The following is a 25,109-nucleotide window of genomic DNA, read 5'->3' on the forward strand; positions in this document are numbered from 1 at the left end:
GCCGGAAAATTTTTTCGACTAAAGGCGATTCTTAGAATACGAATGTTAGTTTTTTTTTTTTACGGAAATACAGTTTTTGTTTTCTCGCCCACTTTGGCGCTTAAGAATTTTTTTTGGTTCCAACAAAAAAAACGTAGGTAGTATGTTGGGTTTATACGACGCAAAATCCCCCGAAAAAAGATACCCACTCAGCGGCCCTGCTTTTTATTTTGTGAGATAACGTGTCGAAAGCACTTGATGGATGGTTCGGATTTTGCACGTGTACGCTGCCACGTGCGGAGCTGCAATGCTTGTATACGCGGGAGGGCATGGGAAGAAAGCTACTTGTAAAGAACCCTCTACCTTCTCTCCTACTCTTCTTTCCTGCGCAATTCAAAACCAGAAAATCCGAGGTATGCATGTAATCTATGTATTGCATCTCTCTATAGTTTTTCTGCGGAGTATGAAAGTCATCCAACCCTACCTCTCACCCTTTTCATGCAGCATCAATCAAACAAACACATGCACACAGCACAAACAATCTCAAATGCCTGTTTGGCAGTCTCCTCTTTTCCCATTGCTGCTTTTCCTCCCACATTTTGATAGCCAAACAGACGAAATGTACGAGAAATGATTTGCATGTTTGTTTTTCCCATCCTTGCCAGGAAATGCCAGTGAAACCCGAGATCGATTCCACTAACATCGTCGATCTCGGTAGCAGTGACGATGAAGATGATAATAGTGTTCGGCAATCTAACACCGGAGCCCACGAACCGACCCCACCCATGGCCCACCGTCTGAGTTCAAGCAATCCAAACACAGGCGAGTCCCGCAGTTTCTGGAGGGCGGGTGCCTATGACGCCGTTTCTACTCCGGCTCCTACCGCCACAGGTAGCTGTAGACCTTGTTCAGACTGAATTGATAGAATGGTAGTTCAGGTGTATTATCCACTGCACGCTTGGTATACATGTACAGGATCCTGACTATCCGAATTATGGACCTCACTGAAACATCCACTGATTGAATGATTTAAACCATCCGATTTGATAATTGAATATGGAGAATTGATTTTTTATTTTTATTTTTTGGTTTAACTGCCCCTTTGGCAGACACCAGTTGGATGGTTAGAATGGTCTCTGATCAGTGTGATTCTTGGCTATGTTCCATCTACAGTGGGGCCCCCAAATCAAATGGGTCCTGATTAGTGTGCATGCATGCCGTGCGCATGTTGGATGCATCACCATAACTTTTGGCTTTGTTTGGTTGTCACTTAAAAATGATTTCATCTCATTTTAGCTAACAATAATTATGTATCATAGATTGTAGTTTATATAAATTATGGGGCATCAAGGATTCAATATTATTTTGAATCCCTACCAAAACCTCTAATGTGTAAGTACTGTTAAGTAAGATGAACTCATTTTTAAGTGGCAACCAAACAGGGCCTTAGTGAAATATCAATGCAGTCTTGTCTTCATTCCTTTGTTCGAGCACAACTAGTAGCTGAGCACATCTCTATCCTTTTCTTGTTTGAATCTGTAGGTCAGCTGGAGCATGCGCGTGTGCACCCAAAGTTTCTACACTCCAATGCGACATCACACAAATGGGCTTTTGGAGGTTGGTCTTTGTCTATTTACCATGTGCATACTGTCTAGGGAATGAGTGCCTTAATCAGTGGGTATCCAAGATACACAACTGTATTCAAACAGGCATGGATCCTAACAATAGACTTTGGAGCCGCTTAAAAATCTAGTCTAGTTCAGGTCTGTCATTTTGGACCCATCTAAATATCGGGTTGAGTTAGGTGCCTGTCAGGTACCTGATTGTTATTCAATGTCAATAATACATACATTGAAATGATTAATAGCATAAGTGATGCAGGGACATGTGATGGCCTAACCATATATGCATGTACAATCGGGTTGAAGAGATTCAAATAATAAAATTAAGTAACTAAATGTTATCAATCATATCGATTAAGCAAATCTCAACACAGAGATGAAGTCATTCCATCAGGATCATGCTCTTTAGCATAGAATCACGTAAACAGTAAAAAAGGGAGGACATATGGATATGAGGATATCCCAAATCTAGCATAAATCAGTTCACAGTAAAGTTGGAATCCCATTATCTTGACTGGCCATCCCTCTTTTCCGTTCAAACCAAAAGGAAAATCAAGAGAGGAACGAAATAAATGAAGAAGAGAGATGGGTTCGAGAGGAGAGGGCGTACAAATTTTAGGGCATCAAAGAAAATGAGATGGTTGATTCTTACCTTTTCCTGCACCTCGAAGATCTGGAAAGAAGGAAATCTGAAAACTAGTTAGAATCCTCAACACCTAAGGGCCAATCTTGAAATCATAATCTCTTTGATAAAAGGGGAAGAAAATATACGAATTCCTATTCATTTAATAATAATAAAATAGGATTTCCCACAGTGTATATATGAGCCATGGAAAAATTAAAATTACACCAAAGCCTATGAAAACAAGGAAATAACCAAAGGGCGGAAAAAACAAAAAAGTGCACTAAAACCCCTGAAAATAAGGAAAAGAACAAAAAACGCCTAAACTAAAAAACACCCCCACGACATGGTGTGAAATCCGCTCCATGGGCCTGCAGTCAGAGTGCAATCATGCCTCTCTTCCACTCATAGCGCTCCAGAAAATGGGTCCGATGGACCCGACGTCCATCCACATCAACTCCTCCTCCTTTGGTACACTCTAAAGGGTGCACCACTGATGTCCGCATCAATAAGCGTGTATGCCCGTATATGTGTGTGTCATTTTGGACCCATTCTGCCCATGCGTGCTTACGCGCACGAGATATTGGACCTATCTAAAAATTGGTTTTAGTTAGGTCTCATGTGTTACTTGATGAATATTTAAGATCAATAATACATATGTTAAAATGATTAATAGCATCGGTGTATCTCCAGTAAATACCTCTCTCTCTCTCTCTCTCTTCTTGAAGAGCCGATGGGTACCCAAGTCCAATGAAATTTGGGTCTGGTAACTTGATTATGGCACCGAAACTCGAATCCAGACCCCTTAGGTCTGGAGATGACTACCCCAGTACCTGATCTAAACATGACACATTGATAGCTCTCTATAGTCGCAATTAAGACCGAAAGATGGGAGTTGTCTGCTATTGTCTATCAAGGGTGTGTTTGGATGAATCAGAATTGAATTTCACTTAGCTTGGCAGCTGTGCTGGTTAGCGTACCTGCTCTCCTTGGGTGTCACTCAAGTCAATATCAAGTCTTGCGACTGGTGCTTGTTGAGGCAGTGGCCCTAATGTCATACAAAAAAACAAAGGTGTAATTTATGAAGCTCTAAATCTTTCCTTCACATTTATACAGACGGCAGGGGTTCTGAATTTTAAATCTGAACCACTTGAAAAAAGCAACTGCAAGTTGAAGACTGCTTTCTTACTATGAAAACTAGGAAATATCATCAACTTTTGCCATTCTTCTTTATTAAATTGAATGTTCACGATTCATCCAAAAAAAGTACACAATTCATTTCACTTGTATATCCAAACACAACCTCAGTTTGCACAAATGCAGCAAAGTAGTACAAGGTTCAAGAGATGGATAGAAGACAAGGAGAGAGGTGTTTTGGCCTTTGGGTGGCTGTTTGGGAAGAATAAGGTGCTCATGCTTAATCACTTAAGGAGAAGACATGATCACCCAAAGGCTTATATTTTGTGAGAGAATCTGTAGACCACCCATTTATCCGTTGTAGTTACTCCTAGCAGATATGGTGGAAATTCTTTAATCTTCTCACAGTTTATGCGGATGCCTTGTTCGATTGGTGACTTCTAGCTTTGACACTTTGGCAGTAGGGGCTGTAATAGGAAGATACCATGGTAGCTAACATTAGTTGTTGTTTTCTGGTCAACTTTGTATGATTGTAACAAGACATTTAGGCAAGTCGAGTCCTCTGATGGAGCTGTGAAGGCATTTACAAAGGAGAAGTGGCAGGTGGTAGATTGGGCCAGGTCTACAATGCTTTTGCTTGTACATATTGTATCTTTCAAGGAAGTTGGGGGAGGAATATTTGCTGATTTTTTATTTATTTTTTTAAAATTGTTTATTATGATTAGACTGGTAGCCCTTTTCCTTTGTTTATGCTGTTCATGTCTAATAAAATTTCTGTCGTTATCCCTGTAAAAAAACATCAATCATTCCATAGGTTTTTATGTTTAAACATAGGATTGATTGGATGCATCTTATTTACTCAAAATTATTGTGCAACAACATTGACCATCCACCTAGAGGGTTGGACAATTTATCTTATTGACCACGGAATTTAGTGTTGAAACCTTGAAGGGGACTCGAGGAATCCTGGGTCTTGGGCTTCAAACATGAACCCATAGGCATGGAGGTTATACTCTATTTTCAGTGAGATTATGGAGCTAGTCAATAGGCCAATTATTTCATTTGATCATGGAGAGAAGCGAGGTCATGTATATTTGAGCAAAAGAGGCTGAAATCTCTGCATTGGGTGATCATCATGTGTTGGGCACATTTTCCTTCTTCATTAATCTCCTTTTGTCTCTTTTACTAAATTTGCACTATCCATAAATGACTCCCCTGACCATCACTTGGCCCTCCTTGGAATGCTTATGCCTTGAAAATCACTATAATTGTTTTATTATGAGACTATAAGTGGATGCTGAAAACAAAATCCTCTTGTTTTTACTGTCAATTCACAAGCTGTTGTTTGGACATGGGTTGGATTGTCCAACAACTTGCACTGGCCCATTGTCAGTGGGGTGGGACCAGTGTTCGAGTTGTCGGTATCGCTACAAGTTTCGCTGGCTAGAGATAAAGATATAATATCGTTATCGCCGATAATATCGCTGATAACCGGAAATGCAGGGAAAAGGGGGGAAACTTGGGGAAAATGATGGAATTTTTTAGTGAAACTTCAAGACATGGCTAAATACACATATTTACACATTTAGGAATAAAAAATTGCGAAAAGAATACATTACATAATAAGTTTTCATTTAATGGGACCCAAAAAGCATGCGATGCCATAAAAAATCACTTTAATAGCAACAAAAATGAGTTTATATATTACAAATGCAGCTGGCATACATTAATTAAGACACGTAAAAGTAAACGAACTCAAAGAAAAAAACAAATATATGATTGATCTAGAACTTGCGTGGCCCATTAATTGTCAATCACCACCTTTTCCTTTGGTATGGTCCACTTGATAATTGGATGTACTTATTTTTTGGATAATAAGCTAAAATGATTTGGTATCTACACCGTTAACTCATTTTGACAAATCATTTTATGGTATGGGCCAAAAAATGAAATGAATCCAAATCTTAGGTGGATCACACCACATGAAAAAGTGATCATTGAATGACAACCATTTAAAAAATTACGGGGGCTACATAAGTTTTGGAGCAAGCAAATATTTATGTTTTCCCTTCATCCAGGTCTATTAGACCTTATGAACAAATTGGATGGAAAATAAACATCATGATGGGCCCCAGGAAAGCTTCAACGGTGGATATCATTCTCACCACAACTTCCTGTGGTGTGGACCACTTGAGCCTCATATCTGGCTACATTTTGGGCTCATTCCCTAGAATAACATATCAAAATGGATGGACGGTGTAGATAAAACAAATATATCATGGTGGGCCTTACAGAGCCCTGATAGACCATCCATCTCTAGGCTCCTGATCCGCGCCAACGCAGATTTTCCCAGCAGCAGAGTTACCTGAGAACTTTCTGAGAACTCATCAAATGTGATGCGAGTCCAAAATCTGAACGGTCTAAGTGATGCAGCACTCCATGAAACTTCTATGGTTCAACTTTTGCTTTCATCTAAGACTTCAGTGGGCCATTATAAAAGAAAACAATTTTCTCCCTTGATTTGCATCATTCTTTGTTATGGCCCACCAGAGTTTTAGATCAGGGTAAAATTTGGTTCCTGGGAGTTTCATGGGATGCCACATCACATGAACAGTTCAGATTGGAGGCCCACTACATGTGTGAAAAGATGCATACGTGCCTCATGTAGCCGTGCCCGATGAAAAAGGATGCGGATTAGCTATATGACAGGTTGAGTAGCGAGACTCGCTACTAAAGTGACGTCAACAAGTTATGTGGATCCTATCATGATGTATGTGTTGTATCCACACCGTCCATCCATTTGGAGAGAACATTTTAAGGCATGATCAAAAGAATTAGGCCAATCCAAAACTATAATGGACCCCACCACGGAAAACAGTGGCGTGAGTTAAACCCACCATTGAAACCTTCCTAAGGTCCACCGTAATGTTTATTTGAGATCTACTCTGTTCATAAGTTAACCCAAACATTAAATAAGGTAAAACAAAAATATCAACTTCATTGAAAACTTTTATGGCCATTAGAAATTTTTAATGGTGAGCGTCACTCTCTCCACTTTTTCTGTGGTGGGGTCCACTAGAGATTTGGATCTGAATCCTTCTTTGGCTCGTGACCTAAAATGGTCTCTCAAAATGGATGGACGGTGTGGATACAAAACATACATCATGGTGGGACCCACAGAACTTGGTGACGTCACTTTAGTAGCGAGTTCGCTACTCAACCCGTCAGTAGCACATCCGCACCCGATAAAAAAGGGCTCCGAACCCATTTTTCATCCGAGAGACCCTGAAACCCTGGATTCTTCCCCAAATCTCCGGATTTCTCTAGATTTTTTTATTTTTTTTCTCATTTTCTTCCTAAATCAATTCCGTTAACAATCTAATAGAAGAAAGAAGAAAAGGGAATCGAGATTTTCTTTACGGTAACCTACGAATGGCGAGCTTCGATTCAAATGGCCCACCAAATACAGCTTCCAATCAGGGTAATCTATTCTACAGGTGCGGAAATCCACCCTATTGAAAGTTTCCCTCTCTCTCTCTCTCTCCAATTTTTTCGGAATATTTCTTTCGATGTGTTTCGTATCGTTGGATTGCGATACCGACATTATCGGCCGATATTGTGAACACTGAGTGATAACTGGACTTTTCGCAAAAAATCGATAAAATCGCCGAAAAATCGGCGATCTTAGGAAAAGAAACGAAAAAAGGGAGTTTCGGTGTCGCAACTCTAGCGATACCGAAATTATCGGCGATAATTCGATAATATCGGCGATAATTTAAACACTGGGTGGGACACATTGAAGTGACAAGCAAGATTGATTATCTGACCATCTTTTTGTCCATTGGAGAAACATCACCTTGAAGTAACCTGGTGATAATGTGAAGCCAAAGCCCGATGGGGGCAAGCTGATGAATGTTATGTTTACTCGGGAACTTGTTGAGATGGATAATGAGAAGCCAAAGGGCTGATCCTTCCATATTTTATAGAAGAGCAATTAAAACCACCACAGTATGAATCTAATCTCATGTTTTGCAAGCTATGGAATCTTTTTCTGCTGCGTGTGATGAGAGGTCTGGATTTTTGATCTTCAGATAAACCTTGAGACCTAACTGATTTCTTTCACACCTCTTTGGTGGTGAGACACTAAAATAAGAGAAATGGCGTAAAATCACACTTTCTATTGATCCACAATGCTGATGAATTTCACAACAACATGCTGACCTTCTTTTGATGCACAAGAATCTGAACCCATAGTGACCATACTTTATTTGTGGATTTCATTTTGGTTGAAGCTGTCTGAAACTAGTAAATTAGTGATATCGAGCCCAAGTTCTCCCCTTTAGAGATGGGTTGCCCTGCCAACTTGTCTACTCAGCAGTTGGTGATCCTGCACTTGTTTATCAATAGAGAGTTGGATATATTTCTTGTTGCTAAACTGTGGATTATTTATCTCAACTTGCTAGTTTGTGTGGAAGCAATGAATATGGTATTTATCTCTTGCTATTGTTTGACGTACTTATACTATTGTTGTGGAGGTGGGCAGGCTGTATTAAACATTTCTAGATCCTTTATAAAAATTTCTAGGTGAATAGGTAACATCAATTGTAAACCTACTGGCATAGGTTTGCTATATCAATTCTTGATGCATGTCTTTTTGACAAAGGGAATGTCTTACTAAGCAATTGTTTTAACATTTCTTGCATTATGGCTAGATTGGTTCATCTTGTTATGCAAATTTCGGCATGAGAGTGTATTTTATCCAGTCTTTGGTTTGTAATTTTGTCGAGGGATCTTTGTCTGAGTTCTTTCTGGTACCTGCTCATGGTGATTGGGTTCCTCTCTTAGGTGCTTCCATCAATATTCTTATGTGCCACTTGAGTCTTGTACTCTTGGTCTCTGCTTGGTTCTCTCATTCTGTTAGCCCTGAATAAAAGTCTCACAGGCACTCTTTTGTTGAAGAAGAGTACCAAGTTCACAAATTTCCAGATTCTTCCAAATACAAGAGATGAGGGCATTCATTGGAAATAACATGTTTAATTTGCTCGGGAATGCTCGCTTTCTATTGTGCTTTTCTTAAGTCAACGTGGTCCGTTTTGTCCCTTAATATAATATTTTATTTTATTTTTATAAAGGTTTTGCCTGGACCTGGTTAATGGTCCCTTAATATAGTTTTTTATAACAGTATTGGCTGGACACAATAAATTGTTTTTTTTTTTTTTTGTTTTTTTGTTTTTTTTTTTATGCAGCTATTGCGGAGCTTTTGGACAATGCAGTTGATGAGGTACATACAGTAATGCGAAACTTGGCTTATGTCTCTTATTTAGGCCAAATGACGAGCATTTCTGATGCAACAGTGTATCGGGTGTAAGTCATTTTAGATGCAGTATCTAAAAGTTTCTGTCATTAAACCATTGCTTATGTTCCTTGAAATGTTCATCCCTCATCATGCGACTATTCAGTGATTGAAGCTTCGATAAATGTTCAGTGACTCTAGCATTCTCCTTGAAGAACTTAGCTGTGTTGAAATCCTTCTTGCATTTCCGAATGAAATTGATTGGCTAACCTCATATCCCTGTATATTGATCCTTACTAGATTTGCAATGGTGCAACCTTTGTAAAGGTGGATAGAATTTACAATAAGAGGGATAATAGTCCAGCATTGCTTTTTCAAGGTAAATTGGGTTACCATTATTTACAATAGTGGTGTATGATGTGGTGCATGAGTTCTTAGTATCAAATGGCAACTTCCTAGGGTTAGTTATGAATGATAGGATGTTCCTTGCAGATGATGGAGGGGGAATGGATCCAGAGTGTATGCGGCAATGTATGAGCTTGGGGTACTCTTCAAAGAAGACAAACACAACAATTGGACAATGTAACTTTTCATGGCCTTTGTTTTTGTTAATCTAGTGGTGCTTAATATAGTATGGTTTGTTTTTGTACTTCTTTACCTTTGTGTGTTGTTATTTCCAATATCTTTCCTGGCCTTGATCCATATGGGTAGGAGCTATCTTTTGATTATTGCATTAACTTGTGTACTATCACACTCAAGGTATTCAAGAACAATAAACACTACGGGCCCCATAATTGCTGTTATGGCCCGATAACGACTGGATTTTTTGTTTTATGGTAAAAAATGTGAAAAATATCCATAAATACGAAAAACGTGTATTCTTTTTTTGGGTTTTGGATATGTTTATGATGTTTATGGGCCGTTCTTTGGAAGAATGTTGTCTTGGGCTGCTTGGCGATTTTTTTAACCTAATAGGCTTAGATTTATTGCAAAATTCCTATATTTAATTGTCTAAATATTCTAATGTCAATGATTTAATATAAATAAGACTATATGGGCATGAATCTAACGATGAGACAATTATATATTTAATATTTATATAACTATATACATATATTTAATTGTCTAAATATTCTAATGTCAATGATTCAATATAAATTAGACTATACGAGCATGAATGTAATAATGTGAAAATTATATATTTTTATTTATATAATTATTTTACTGCAAATAACCATAGTATATTAGTGTAGATTCAACTCACCGGTGGCATATTTTAACCATGATCTTTTGCTGGGTGGAAACATAGGAGACATTTCAAAATTCCAATAAGAAAAGAGATAAATTCCATTTTGTAGTCGTGAAACATTGCTTCAGATTGCATATTTTTACAACAAATCAAGTGGATCAACACTTGAAGGTGGGGTTTATTGAGCTCCAAAGATGTCTTTCTATCTAAATTGTGTTTTGAGCTCATGTTTGTTTCCGAATGGAAAATCTTTTGTGTTCCTATGTAGTTTCCGTGTTCACTTTGTATATCCTCTTCTCATTTCTATTTTCTCAAAACCCTTACGGTGGGCTCATCATGTAGATGGTAATGGCTTCAAGACAAGCACAATGCGACTAGGTGCCGATGTCATTGTTTTTAGTCGCAAAATTTTTGGAAGGTTATTTCTACACTCTGAAGCTTCATGAAATGCTCATTCTTAAGTTGCTACCGGTTTTATGCTTAATTTCTTGCTTTTGGTCTTTAATGGCATATGTTTAAAAGTTGGATTGTGGTGTTTGAGCCTTTTTTGGAAGTTTATTGTCAAATACACATTTTATTTGGGGTCACTTTTATTGGTCCTCGGTGATGATGCATCCTTTGGGGGACGAGTGTGCAAATTGTAACAGAAATTTTGATCCTTAGCACTTGTGTAAAGTTGTGATTGGTTCCATGTGATGTTTAGTTGGTGGATTGTATTGTATCTGTAAATGTTACATTTCCTACCTATTGATAGGTGGTATTGGAAGTTTGTGTGTAATTGTTAATCTTATTAACAAGGGTTAGTTAGCCAATATATTTTACAAAAGAGCTAATTGAAAATATTTAAGTGTGGACCAATTTTCATTTTTGAATGGTAATGAGACACTATTGAACTAAACAAAAAGAGATAAATATCCAAATAGAAGGGAGAGAGGATGCCAAGAGATTGTTCCCAAAGTTCTCCTCAAGACCACAATACAGAGTTAGAAAATCTGGCTTGGGCTGTTCAACTACCCAAAGGATCATCTTTATTACAAACCTTAAAAAGGCAATGCTGTAGTTCCTAGGAAATATTCCTTCCCTTCTCCTTTTGTATCACAACCTTGATAAGTTCCAATCTATTGTTGGAACTTCCATTGCTTCACTCTTTTCATATTGATCACACCTTGCCAACAGAGAAGACACCCTAGAATTCACTTTTGCCCTTGGCCCTCTAGTTCCAAGCATAGAAAAGGTTACCAATTAACCCTTGCATGACCTAAATGATATAAAAAGGGCCAAAAACTCTTTTTGAACCTGTCGTGGCCTCATATTTGATGATGGAGGGTCAGTGGACTTGACATTTGTAATCATTGTATTCCTGCTATGTAACTATTTTATATAGAGCCACCAGCCAACCAAAGGCAATAACTCTTGGAAGACCCACACAATTCCAAATAACAGGCGATGGCACCTCCACCAAAAAAAAGAAAAAAGAAAAGAAGAAAAAGAGTGACTTTTGAAGACACCCTAGAGGGATCAAACTTCCACATCCATGTATTTGTTGTCAAGGCAGAGGGACTAACACTACAGATGCAAGCTTGCAACCAGAAGAAGTCAACAGGTCCTCATCTCTTTTTCCTTTGCCTCACCATGCGTCGAGGGAGAGGGGACTCGCGTCCATTTTTCCAATGGAATTGTGACACGCGGCATAGCCTCTGGCGCAACAATTAATGTGGGAGTAGAAGAGTCGGTGTGAGGGGGGATGCCGCTCTCGAGTAATGTAGAAGAGTCTTCGGCACGTGCGAAGACCATCTCACGTGTAGGTGTTCCATTTCCCACATGTTTCCAAAATGCCTTATTCCATGACACATGCGTTAGAAATGCACATCCACAACCCAACCCCGATGAACTTTTGCCCAGCTGCAAAACAGAGCAGGAGCCGATGGAGTCAAGACTAGGGGCGATGCAGGATTTGCATCCCGAGTGATTGAATCTTTAGATTCAGTGCTCCTATGGCCATGGGCTAGCAATCTAAGGTCACTTGGGTGATTTTTGCGCAATTGGGGGAGATTTATAGACAATCTTAGCACAAGAAGGTAGGGAGTTAGGGTTTTCCATAGATGCAGAGCAACACTTGTGGTCCCCCATGCAATGGCAGAGCTTCATTACCTCCAATCTTGTGCCCTACCTTGATTGCAGTGGTCACTATTCCTTATCAGACGTAAGTGAAGATGTCTGGATCCCAGAATCCCCTGTTTTGGCGATGGTAGACACAAGTAACCATGTACCGCGAAGGGATGTTGCCTTAGGGGATGTGAATGAGATGACGAATATGGTGATGGTCACACCCTTGGCAATCCAGCGTTAGACGACAACGGAAAGATTAGACGGCTCTATCCCTAACGAAATGTAAAGAAAGAAACACAATTTGCAATCAAAATCAGATTCAGAGCACAAAGATGTCTATGGCCCAAGGTATGAAACTGGTTATGGTGGACATTGCGTGATTAGTGGGCGTAACCTTTGGCGATAGATCGAAGGATTATGTTGCATAGTTTGAATTTGTAGAAGAAAGGGGTAGACAACCATTTAGTAGGATAGTGCATATTTAGATTGGAATGGTATTTTAGATATGGTGTGTGTGCAGCAGGAAAACCAAAGGTTAGGTAAACTGCATGAGGGTGACTGTCGTGTGGGTCATTTGGGATTAGCTAGTGATTAATGAAGATAGTATTTTGGAATGTGAGAGGGTTAGGATGCCTGCAGAAGTATAGTTAGATAAAAAATATGTGCAAAAGATATAAAGTTCAAATTGTAACGTTCTTGGAAACCAAGACACAAATGATCGATTAAAACATCGTTAACTTGACGTGGCGAGGTCATAATAAAAATTGGGAAACTTTAGAAGCATTAAGATCAACATGAGGTATTTTAGTAGTTTGGGATAGTTGGAGGGGGAAATACTTAGTATCTCTAGTGCTCAAAGAAATATCCTCAGGCTTCCGATGAGTTTTTGCAGCAGTTTATGGGTCATGTCGATCGTGACTATGATAAGATTTTTGGGAAGAGTTGGATTCAATTAGGAGCAGGTGGTGTTTACCATGGTGTGTAGGCGGTGGTTTCAACGTAGTCAGATTTGCTCATGAGAAATCAAATGGGGGCCAGATAATTACTAGTATGCGTAATTTTTCAAATTGGATCCTTAAAAATGAGTTGGTTGATTTACCCATGGGTGGAGTTAAGTTCACCTGGTTGGACGGTCAAGCCAAGACGGTTAAGTCAAATTAGACCGCTTCCTTCTTCCTCCAGATTGGGTGGACAAATTGCCTTCGATCCATTAAAAGATGTTTTCCTAGGCTGGTGCCAGATCATTGCCTGATTTTGTTGGAGATTGATGGCGAAGATTGGGGTCCTTGCTCATTCAAAGTTAAGTTGTCTTGGTTAGAAATAGAAGGTTTTGTAGGTAAGGCGATTGAATGGCGAGAAATTCATCGTGCAAAATACAATGTCAGATTGTGAGACGAGGAAATTAAATGTTGTCAACGATTGTGAACTCTTTGGTTGAAAGAGGGCGATAAAAATACAAAATTCTTTCATGCTATGGCTAGTGCTAGGGCAAGCATTTTGGCCATAAAGGCCGTTATGTAAAGGTAACGGTGGCAATCGTTATGTGTTACGGGGTCATAATGGTTGTAATGGACATTACGGAAAAAATAACTTGTAATGGTCCATTACACCTCATGTAAAGGCCGTAATGACCCCATAATGGCCCATTATTGACCCCCTAATGGCCATAATGGTCTATTATGGGGCTAATATAGGTTTTTCAGGATTTTTTTTTCAATAAAAAAGAGACCGTAATAGTTGTTATGGGGGTTGTAATGGCCGTTACAACCCATATTGTAGAGGTAATGGTTCTGGCCGTTATGGCCACTGTTACCATTACGGAATGCCTTGAGGGCAAGGGTTAACGAGATAAAGTCCCTTATGGTGGAAGGGGAAAGAGTTGAGGGGAAGACAAAAGTTTGTGCCTCTATTGTTGATTTCTATTGGAAACTTTTATCACGTGAAAAATGGGAAAGGTTGTTCCTAGATAATTTGCCTTTTGCCTCTATTGCATCACAAGAGGCGGATGCATTAGAAAAATCATTATGTGAGAAAGAAGTCAAACAAGTGGTGGAAGAATTGGGAAGTGACAAAGGCCCCGGGTTAGATGGTTTTCCGATCATGTTCTACCAAAAATTTTGGGAGTTGGTCAAGCGAGAGGTGATGGGATTCGTTAATGAGTTTGATGAGAAAAGGATCATTGCATTGGAGTTAAGGACTACATTCATAGCAATGATTCCTAAAAGAGATGGGGCTGAGAGTCTATGAGATTTTAGACCCATTAGTTTATTGGGAGGTCCTTACAAGATCTTAGCCAAGATGCTTGCCTCTAGATGTCGTGGGGTGTTGGGCGAGGCTATTTCAGAACACAGGGGGCTTTTGTGCTAGGGAGACAAATAGTGGACAACTTCTTGGTGGCAAACAAATGTATAGATGTGTGTAATAGAAGATATTTGAAAGGTCTAGTTTGCAAGCTGGATTTCAAAAAAACCTACAATAATTTGAATTGGGTTTTAATGGACTACATGTTAGCAAGATTATGATGTGGGGCTAAATGGCAATCATGGATGTGTAAGTGTGTTAAGTCGGCAAAGTTTTCAGTCTCGATTAATGGGTTGCGGAATGATTTCTTCTCAGCTTAAAGGGGTTTACGGCAATGAGATCCTCTTTCTCCATATCTATTTGTAGTTATCATGGAGGCATTGAGCAGATTGATAATCAAAGGGGTGGAATTGGGCTTGTTGAAAGGTTTTAGAGTTGATGATTTAGATTTTCAGATCTCTCAGTTCGCTTATGATATGTTACTATTCTGTGAGGCAGATGCTCTAAATATCGAAAACCTTTGAGTGATTGTTGTTAGTTTTGAGGCACTTTCAGGTTTAAAAGTTAATATCAGTAAGAGTGAAATCTTGGGGGTGGGAATTTCTAAGGAGCTGAAAATGTATTTCCAACATCACATATGTGGCTACCGTTATGTATTGGAAAATTGCTGAAACGTGTCTGGGATAAAGTGGTCGGAAGATTTCATAGAAGGTCGTCTCAATGGAAAAATCATCATGTCTCTGGGTGGGAGAATAACTTTGAGCAAGCGGCGATGTTTAATCTTTCGGTTTATTATATGTCTTTATTCAACCCCAAATCGGTTTTGAAAGAGTTGGAAAAAACTTGGCCGCAATTTTCTATGTAAAGGAGCAAAAGATAAACATAAAGTCCATCTTATGAAATGGGATGGGGTATGTAAGCCTTGGGAGCAAGGGGGAGCGGGATTCAGGAATTTGGTAGATATGAATTTGGTTCTATTAAGGAAATAAGTATGGAGATTCGGGGTAGAAGTGAATGCTCTTTGGAGAGAGGTGATAGGTAGGAAATATGGGGTGGAGGAAAGGGAGTGGTGGATTAGGTCGTTATCGCTATATAGATCATCATATCCAAGGAAATCTGTGGCGTCATTAAAACAAAAGGCTTGGAAAGGGGTTCAACTATTGTTGGGGGATGGGAAAAATATAGGGTTTTGGGAAGATAAGTGGGTAGAGGGGCAAGGGTTGAGGGTTCTATTACCACGGTTAGTGGGGATTGCACTTGAGATGGATCTTAGTGTGGCTAGTTGCTTCTCCATTGTGGGGGATGAGGTAGTTCAGGCCCTGCCATGTAAAAGGAATTTGATGGGGGAAGAATTTGTAGAGTTCATCAATTTACTTCATTTGCTATCCATGGTGTCTCCGAATCTTTCAGAATCAGACTTAATGGTCTGGACAAAAGAAAAATCCAGTAAATTCTCGGCGAAATCCCTATACATGTTCTTAAGTGAGGCCTACTCCAACATTGGGACTTGTCCAATGGCATATGTTTTGTGATACGATGCTCCTCCAAAGGTGGTGTTGTTCATGTGGCTAGCAGGGAGGAAGGTGCTAACAATGGATAATCTTCGCAGAAGAAGTCTGATCCTTCTGAACGTTTTCCTTTTATGTCTTCGTGATGAGAGAACAATGGATCACTTAATTATCCATTGTCCGTTTTCGAGAGAGTTGTCGGAGAATTTCTTCAATTTATTTGGAGTTGCATGGGTGGTGCTGGGATCTATTGATATGTTCCTTTTGTTGTGGCATGGTGTAGGTATAGGGAAGATCAGGAGGAAATTTTGGCGACTAAGTTTATTAGCAGGTATTTGGGCCATCTGGTTTGAGAGGAATGATCAATGCTTTAGAAATTGTAAAGGGAACGTTTCGGAGGTATTTCGTAGGCTAAGCCCATGTCATGGAGTGGGTGTTAGTTTTAAAAATTACTCCTCATTTTCCGGATTTTTGGCGGGATTTCTGATTTTCTTTGTATTCTATTCTTGTAAATTTGTCCCTCTGGTCATTTTAGGAATATAATTATCAAATTTAGAAAAACCAGGTCCTCATCCCTGAAGTTTCTATGATAACATGGGGATCAAACCATCACATCCCAGTTGTGGTATGGTTTTGAGATACAGTTGCACACTGGTTGAAAGCAAAGAGTTACCACACCAGGTATCTCCCCAAAATTTGATGCAAGCACCATTCCATCCAACTGTTCAATGCTTTGCCCCATATAGCATAGCCGACTGAATAGTTGTCTTAAAATTTTTTTCCTTAACTTTCAACAGGCATGCACGTTCACACAACACTTCAAAGGCACATCTCCTCTTTATCCACCCAGCACTAATTCTATTGAAAATATCATCTTCTATCTCTCCATTGTCCATTCCCCTTTATAAAACATGGCCAAGGTAATGAAATAAATTGTTCTGAGGAATCTCCTGGCCATCAATTTTAACTAAAGCCTCACATCAATGAGTAAGTACTACAGATGGCTTGCATTGTCTAAGTTGACATTGGGTCTAGTCATTGTTTTGTCTTTCTATAATTTTGAGTGTTTACAACAAATTTCTGTATCTCAATGATCTACAGTTACCTAGTTTTTGCTATGTTCTTGTTTCTTGTACAAGTAAATATCAATGTAAAATGGTATGTCTTTTCGCTCCGCTGCAGTCCAGTCTTGGGTTCCTGCTTGTTTTGGGCAATTTTTTGCACATATGCCTTACTCAAATATGGTTGCTTTGACTTGTTTAGATGTTTTTCTGAACATGTGAGTTTGTGTGAACTTAAAGCATGTGTTGATGCCTCTTGCATGGCTTCTTTCATTGTGGCTATACTCAATGGAAATTTGGAATTGCAATTGATATTTTCAATGATTGAGACCACCTACTTTTAGGGCCTGTTTGTTTTGCCAATTACCTCGGTAATTGAAAGGAAAAGTGTCACTATTATGATTTTACCACTGCCAAACCAAACACGAGAATCGTTGGTCAAATGTAGATGTATTTAGGAGACGGATAAAGGAATTTGTAGTCATGCACTTTTCGAGGCATTACTGTGAAAATTTCGAATACAAATAGTGACATAAGTGTTTTTTGGTGATTATTTGACATGGAAGTAATGTAAAAATATCATCATTACGATTTTACCGCCGATGCACCAAACTTGGGAATCAGCAGTCAAATGCAGATCTTGTCAGGAGACGAGACAAGTAATTTGTAATCATTGCACATTTCCTTTACATTACCATGGTAATTGGTGAAACATACAGGCGAGTCTTTATTTTTCAGTGGTAGTTTGTCTCACTTCTAGAAGTTATTTGTCTGACATGATCTTTGATTTTTGTTAGCCGAATAACACAAAGCATTGGTCTTCTATCATATACCTTTTTGAGAAGAACTGGGCAGGATGACATACTTGTTCCAATGGTAATTTTTCTCATCTTAATTTAACTACTTCCTTTGAGTGTCAGTAGCTTCATACTTTTATAACTGTTAATGTGTTCTTATTTGCAGGTTGATTTTGACATAGTTGATGATCGTGCACAACCAATAATTTATAGCTCACAAGAGGATTGGATTGGTAACTTCAAAATTATCCTTGAGTGGTCTCCCTTCTCTTCAAAGGAGGAGCTTATGCAACAGGTTTTGTGATTTTACTTACTGATCATATGTTGTAGACGATCTTGGTCTCTGTAAACTTAATTGGTGTTACATTGTGGTATTTTATGTTTCATTGTTGGTTTGTTCATTATTTGTTTATTCGTCTTTAACGACCTTTTTAGTTACGAGTTTTTCAAACAATACAATATGAAGTCTGTCCTGTCAAATGTTGACTAGGTCGCTAACGCCCTAAGTTTTTCAATCTGGATCATGCAATCCGGTTTGTTGGTTGTTTCCAATCTTTATCCCTACTTCTAGTGACCTGAAATTGTGGTCCATGCAATCCGGTTAGAAATGAATACATTTGAATTTTGAGAGAACCTGGGACTAGCACCAATAGCCAATGGGTAATAAGATGATGGAAAGTAGACTTTAGGTGGTTGGCTATGCTCAATAGAGACCAAGAACCATGCCAGTTAGGACTTAGGAGTTAGTTGGCTCAAGTTGAAGGCACTAAGGTTTAGATGATGATGATGAATAATCTAAAAACTCACACATCAATTTTGCAACAACATCCATATCATGTGATGCCATACTTTTATTTATTTATTAATGCATCGCTAATTATATATATATAATACTATGCGTGCAATATTTTATCAGTAATATCCATCATTGTCATCTAACCCTTATCCCAACTAATTGGGTCAGCTACAAAATTCTTGTTATTTTGTTCTGTCTATTATGAAATGGCATATTGTCAGGATTCATGATAGAAGTCGTGGCAAAATTTTGCCAACCTGCAACCCTCCTTTATTTGGGTTTAGGACTAGCAATGAGAGCACAAAACTCCTGACGACGCTGTCTAATCTCATATCTAAACTATAACAACAATTTATGTTTATAGTTATATTGCCCGTAGTAGGTTGTATTGGAATGACCAAGATGATCCTAAACCCTGTTCCCATTCCACTTACGGGAGTGTCTTGCTAACCTTGGTCTTTTTTTATTTCCATTTTATGACCCAAAATCTTCACAGGGAAAAGAAGAAGAACAAAAATTTATGGGTGACAGGTGTACTGATCAAAACTGGTTATTTGAAATTCACCATGTACTTCAGGAAAAAAAAAAAAGGAAGAAAAAAAAAAAAGAAAAAGGAAAAAAAAAATCACCATGTTAATGTTTACATTTGTTATGTTTTGGATAGGATTATTCGGAATCTTTGGAGCTGGACTCTGTAGCTGAAATACTAATTTCTAGAGGAATTCGTACCGTACAAATGTATAATTAATTAATTGTTCTTAGTCAATTATGGCTATTTGCATCAATGAGGGGCATATTCTTATTAGTCTTGTGTTCGGATGTGGAGTCGGGCCTTTTCCTGTCTATGCACCTTGGCCTTCCTCGATGTTTGGAAAAGGCAAAGCACCTATGGGATTGGGTCATTGATAAAGTCGAAAGGAAATTGTCAAGATGGGAGCAAGCATTCATCTTTTGGGGGTAGGATAACACTTGTTAAAGCAGCCTTGTCCAATATGCCCCTTTATTTCATGTCTCTGTTTAGATGCCCGCAATCAATGTTGGCATGGTTGGAAAAATCGTGGCATGATTTCTTATGACCAGGAGGCGTGGGTCCTCAGAAGTTTCACCTATTGAGATGGGAAGAGGTGTACTTGCTTTATGGGGAGGGGGTGTTGTTGTTAAGAATTTGGAGACGGTGAATCTAGCCTTAGTTTGGGAAGGAATAAGGGAGTTTGTTGAGGAATGTGGTGCCCACCAGTGTCTGTAGTATTGGTGTGGTTACAACTTACGAGTATCGCCAGCTAGGGATACATAAACATGTATTGATATTGCCGATGTTATCCTTGATACTTGGAAATGTATTGCTGATTGAGAGAAACATTAGAGAAAAATGGGGGAATTTTAGTGGAACTTCAGGGGATGCTAAAATACACATATTTGCATATTTAGGAATCAAGGATTTGCAAAAAAGATGCACACGTAATAAGTTTCCATTTAATGGGGGGCCGAGAAGCATTTACTGTTGTAAGCATATGGTATGATGAAATGGTTATGTAATGTCCGTAACGGCCATAACCGTTATGCGTTACGGGGCCGAAAAAACTGCAACGACTGTTACAAAAAAGACCCGTAATGATCCCATAACGGCCCCATAGCGGATCGTAACTGCCCCATAACAGTCCCAAAACATTTAAAAAAGGCCGCAACAGCCTGTATCGTAACGGTAACTGCTGGCCATTACGATCACCATTATTGTTATGGATCACCCTGGTTGTAAGAAATCAGTGCAATAGTAACAAAAATGAGTTCATTTCATACCAATAATATCATTAGAAACACAATGATCACTTAAAGCTGTTTCTAAATCAAAGAAAAAGTCATACATCCATGCATGCATTTATACATCCACACACGTCTATCCATCCATCCATCCATACATACATACATACATTAATACATCCATCCATCCATCCATGCATGCACACATAGACTAATATATCCATCCATCCACGCATGCATGCCTACGTGCATACATACATACATACATGCATGCATGCATACATGTCTATCCATCAATCCATCCATGCATGCATACATTAATACATCCATCCATCCGTGCATGCATACACTAATACATCCACTCATCCATGCATATAGACATACATACACGCATACATGATTCGTCCATCCATCCATCCATCTAACCATCCAACGATCCATGCATCCATGAACACACACACACACACACACAAGATCCATCGATCCATCCATGCATGCATACATACATACATACAGTAGACATCTATCCATCCATGCATACATGTTCACATACATACAACCATACTTGTTCATCCATCCATCCATCCATCCCTACAAATGTGCATCAATGATTCATCCATACATGCATAACACATCCATCCATAATATCGCCAATAATATTATTGGCAATTTTCAGAACACTAGTGGCTGCCAAGTATGGGTAAAGGAGGGGGTTTGGTGGGTCTAGGATTCATCTTTATATGGGGCCTATGGGATTTTGAAGGTGATAGAAAGTGTAGCTATCATGTTTAAGGAGGGTGTTGGCTTCTTAGTTGGGGATGGAGAGGGTCCAATTATGGGAAGATGTGTGGCTAGGTGAGGGGCCTCGTCAAGCTGAGTTTCCAACGTGAGCAAGGATAGTTGTGGATGGCAATATTTCCATTGTCCATTGCCTTACCCTATCAAGTGGGGAAATGATGTGGTTCCCCCCCGGCAGGAGGAATATGCTGAGCGAGGAGTTGGATGAGTTGATAAGAATTTCAGCTCAACTTCATGGTTTTGCTTCTCGTATGGCACAGAGGATGCCATGGTGTGGAAGTTGGAGAAGTTGAGTCGGTTATTTGTTCAGTCCTATGGGTTGCTCACTCAATCATCACTGGTTGTGTGTCTCAGCTCCATGATCTTCGCATGGCACCATGGCTCTCCTCCAAAGATTGCAACCTTTGCTTGGCTAGTGGGTAGAAACAGGGTGCACGCTATTGATAATATCCAAAAGAGGTTGATGGTTGTTCCCAACATGTTTACGGGACGTGGGGCTAGTAAACCACGTGCTTATTCATTGTCCGTGTGCCAGATCAGTGTGGTAGAGGTTTTTTGATCTCTTCAAAGTACCTTGGTTGATGTCAGGGGATCATTAATGACTTGTTTTTGGCATGGCATGTAGGCGGCCGGGAAAGAAGGCAAGATCTTGTTGAGACTATCCCTAATAGTGGGTCTTTCAGCTCTTTGGGAGGAAAGAAACAATTGGTTCTTTCAGGATAAATGCGGTTCGGTTTTAGAGGTATTTAGGATGGTGAAGTCAAAGGTGTTGGATTAGGCTTGTATCTTGAAAATCCCTATTGATTGTTCCTCTCCATTTTGAGTTGGGCTATTGTCTTTATAGCTTCTTCTTTGCCTTTTGGTGTTTTTCTACTAAAACATCATTTCTTCTTAAAAAAAAAAAAACTTGTTAGTCTGTTAGGGTTATTTGCATTTGCAAGGGGAGTGTTTCCTTGAAAATGTTTATCGTTTATATATTTATTCTAACTTTTCTTCCTACTGTTATTTTTCTAATAAAACATCATTACTTCTCACCAAAATAAAAATAAAAATAATCTTGTTAGTCTGTTAGGGTCACTTGCATTTGTGAGGGGCATGTTTCCTTGAAAATGTTTACTGTTCTATATATTATTTTAACTTTTCTTCCTACTGTTTCAGCTACATGCTTGCAGATGTAGTTTTATCATTTATGAACTTACTCCCTATTGGCTGTTCTGGTGGTTTTGATACTGAAAAAAAGAGTAAAAATTATGACTTGTTTCTTACTTTGTTCGGGTCATGGATGTTAAAGCACCCAAAGTTTATTTGGCAAAATTTGTTTTCTCAGAATCTTCTAATAAAACTTTCATTTTCATGGATGTTGAAGCTTTTGTCCTCTTATATTTAGGCAAACTTTCTGTACATTATTTGGTTTTAATCAGTTCTATTGGAATGCAAATTTGCTCACTTAACTTGCACTGGACTATTGATTAATTGAATCTATAATCAGCTCTGTTATGTCTGATTCTATCATATTAGTTGCTTTTTATACAGTGGGAAGAATTCAATGGAGATTTAATATTTATGTGTTTGGTTATACTGAATTTTGTTACATCCTAAATGGTTTGTTTTACAATTTCAGTTTGAGGATATTGAATCTCATGGAACAAAAGTAATTGTATATAACTTATGGCTTAATGATGACGGCGTTTATGAATTGGATTTCGATGATGATGATGAGGTAATTTATTGTTTATTGATTTATTTCAAACTTTTATTCTTCTGACGTGTCTGCTGCTTTATCGTAAGAGGACATCTTTATCCTGTTAGGAAGTAAATGATTGTAATATATCACTGATACCCGGTCAATTTAATTTGTGCATTTTGTTTATTTGTTTCCATGAGTGTCTAGTCATGAGTACCTAATAAGGTCTCTTATGGATGTTTTGGTAATTGTTTAACTGTAAGATTGTGCTTGCTCCTCTTTTTTCTTTAACATCTCATCTTGGTTTTCTACAGTTGCCTCACATCTCAACAAATTACATCTGCCACTTAGAAAATCTCTTATACGGATTTGTTTGACATAATTTCATATATTAAGTAGCTTTATGCTTTGTTGTTCATAAATGTTTCCCACTTGACAGCAAGGTATACAAAAACGGTTACGTAACAGCTGTAACGGCCGCTATGCAACGGTAACGGCCATGACTATTACGCGTAATGGGGCCGAAACGACCGTTACAGAAAAACTGCCCGTAACGGTCCAGAAACAGATTTTTTCGTAAAAATTAAAAATGCCATAATGGCAATTACGGCCCGTATAGTAATGGTAATGGTGGTGGCCGTTACGGCCACCATTATCGTTATGGAACACCTTGCTTAACAGTCTATATTCAGTAGGCACTCTCTTATAACCAATGTTCGAAATATCCGTATCGTGTTACGTATCACATCCTTGGGATACAGATACATATCGGTTATCACAGGGGATATGTCGTTTATATCGAGTAATTTATCGCACTTTTTGGGAAACATTGGAAAAATGGTTGAATTTTTCAATGAAACTTTAGGGATTGTTAAAAAAGATCTTAATACACACTTTTAAATCATTAACATGTCAAAAAAGAAGTGCACATAATAGGTTTCCTTGTATAGGGTCCTAAGCTATGCGTTGTCTGACTGAACTAATGCAACTATATTCGAAAGAGTGTATGTGATGATCTTTTCATCAAAGTTCAAACACTCCCAAATACTTCGAAATTAGTTTCAATTGACAACTGGTTGAAGGGAAATTTCGAAAAAAATTAATATTTCAATAAATTTTTTATTAATTATTAATTCAAAAATGATTTTTTATTTTTCAAAAATTAACAAGGACTTAACAAATCAGTAGATCAACCCTCATATATGCTTGATTTCATATTTGGAGTGAACATTGCAAGTAATTTGGAAGAAATTGGGAAAATTTTGATTTTTTCCCAAATCGGACCACCTACACTCAAATTTCGATATGAGAGTGTATGTGATGATCATTTCATCAAATACTCTTAAATACTTTGAAATTACTCTCAATTGACAACTGGTTAAAGGAAAATTTCGAAAAAAAAGCATAGAGAACATGTAAAACCAATGGATATCGAAATCAAATCCTCAACTTCATGAATTTTCATGCAAAACATGAAGAACCAATGGATTTATAACCATTTGACACTGATTTAACATGATTTCAAAAAAAAAAAAAAAAAAAAAGGGGGATCGAAAATTGAAAATGCTCATTGGATCGATCATGCAGGCACTACCTGTGTTTTTCATGTTGCACCGGTGGGATACAAGATATCATGGGATATATTGGCCGATATTTAAAACATTACTTGTAACCTTTAGCATAAAATAACCTTTCATGGACCGACTTGGTTTTATGGTTTGTAACTTATAATCTCCAATATATATTAACTCATCACGACCAACACCGTCACCATCTACATGAATTCTTTTTTGCCATTCTACTCTATCAAGGGCCACAACTTCAGGTAGACCATAGGTCATCAATTTGTTACTTACTACTTCCACCCACGTCCTTTTGGGCATTCCCTTAGCCCTTTTAGATCCTATAATGTGTATAAACTAACTCCTAACTATCGGAGTTCTTGGTCTCCGTTGCACATGCCCAAACCATTTGTCTACTTTCCCTCATCTTGTTATCTATTGCCGCCACTCCTAAATTCCCTCGAATGCATTCATTTCTAATTCTATCGTTCCTTGTCTTGCCACTCATCCTTCTCAATATCCTCATTTTAGCTACACTCATCCTAGGGACATGTTGTTCCTTAATCGCCAAACATTTTGTCCCATAAAGCATGGCTTGTCTTTTTCTTTCTTTCTTTCTTTCTTTCTTCTTCTTCTTCTTCTTCATCTTTTTTTTTTTTTTTTTTGAAGATTATAAACAAGGTATTCTGTAACGGTAAAGGCGGACGTAACAGCCACCACCATTACCTTTACAATACGGGCCGTAAGGGATGTTACAATCTCTTTTTTATTGAACAAAAAACCTGGATTAGCCCTGTCATGGACTGTTATGAGGTTGTTATGGCCTTTACGAG

At 38.5% G+C, this 25,109-nt stretch overlaps 1 protein-coding gene across 6 annotated transcripts in view; it reads left to right on the forward strand.

Moving 5' to 3' along the window:
• The first annotated feature begins 241 nt into the window (after positions 1-241).
• LOC131223468 (protein MICRORCHIDIA 2-like) overlaps positions 242-25,109 on the forward strand; it is a 72,195-nt gene continuing 47,327 nt past the window's right edge. For all 6 annotated transcript variants that reach the window (XR_009160469.1, XM_058218892.1, XM_058218893.1 and 3 more), the window contains exons 1-10: positions 242-392; positions 645-870; positions 1,522-1,596; positions 8,607-8,641; positions 8,954-9,032; positions 9,146-9,235; positions 10,245-10,320; positions 17,679-17,757; positions 17,845-17,973; positions 22,652-22,750. Coding sequence is in view for 5 of the 6 variants with exons in the window: in XM_058218892.1 (XP_058074875.1) it covers positions 309-392; positions 645-870; positions 1,522-1,596; positions 8,607-8,641; positions 8,954-9,032; positions 9,146-9,235; positions 10,245-10,320; positions 17,679-17,757; positions 17,845-17,973; positions 22,652-22,750 (972 nt within the window). In the remaining variant the exon portion in view is untranslated. The remainder of the gene's footprint in view (positions 393-644; positions 871-1,521; positions 1,597-8,606; positions 8,642-8,953; positions 9,033-9,145; positions 9,236-10,244; positions 10,321-17,678; positions 17,758-17,844; positions 17,974-22,651; positions 22,751-25,109) is intronic.

The sequence above is a fragment of the Magnolia sinica genome, chromosome 13 (genome assembly GCF_029962835.1).
Source record: "Magnolia sinica isolate HGM2019 chromosome 13, MsV1, whole genome shotgun sequence".
NCBI lineage: Eukaryota > Viridiplantae > Streptophyta > Magnoliopsida > Magnoliales > Magnoliaceae > Magnolia > Magnolia sinica.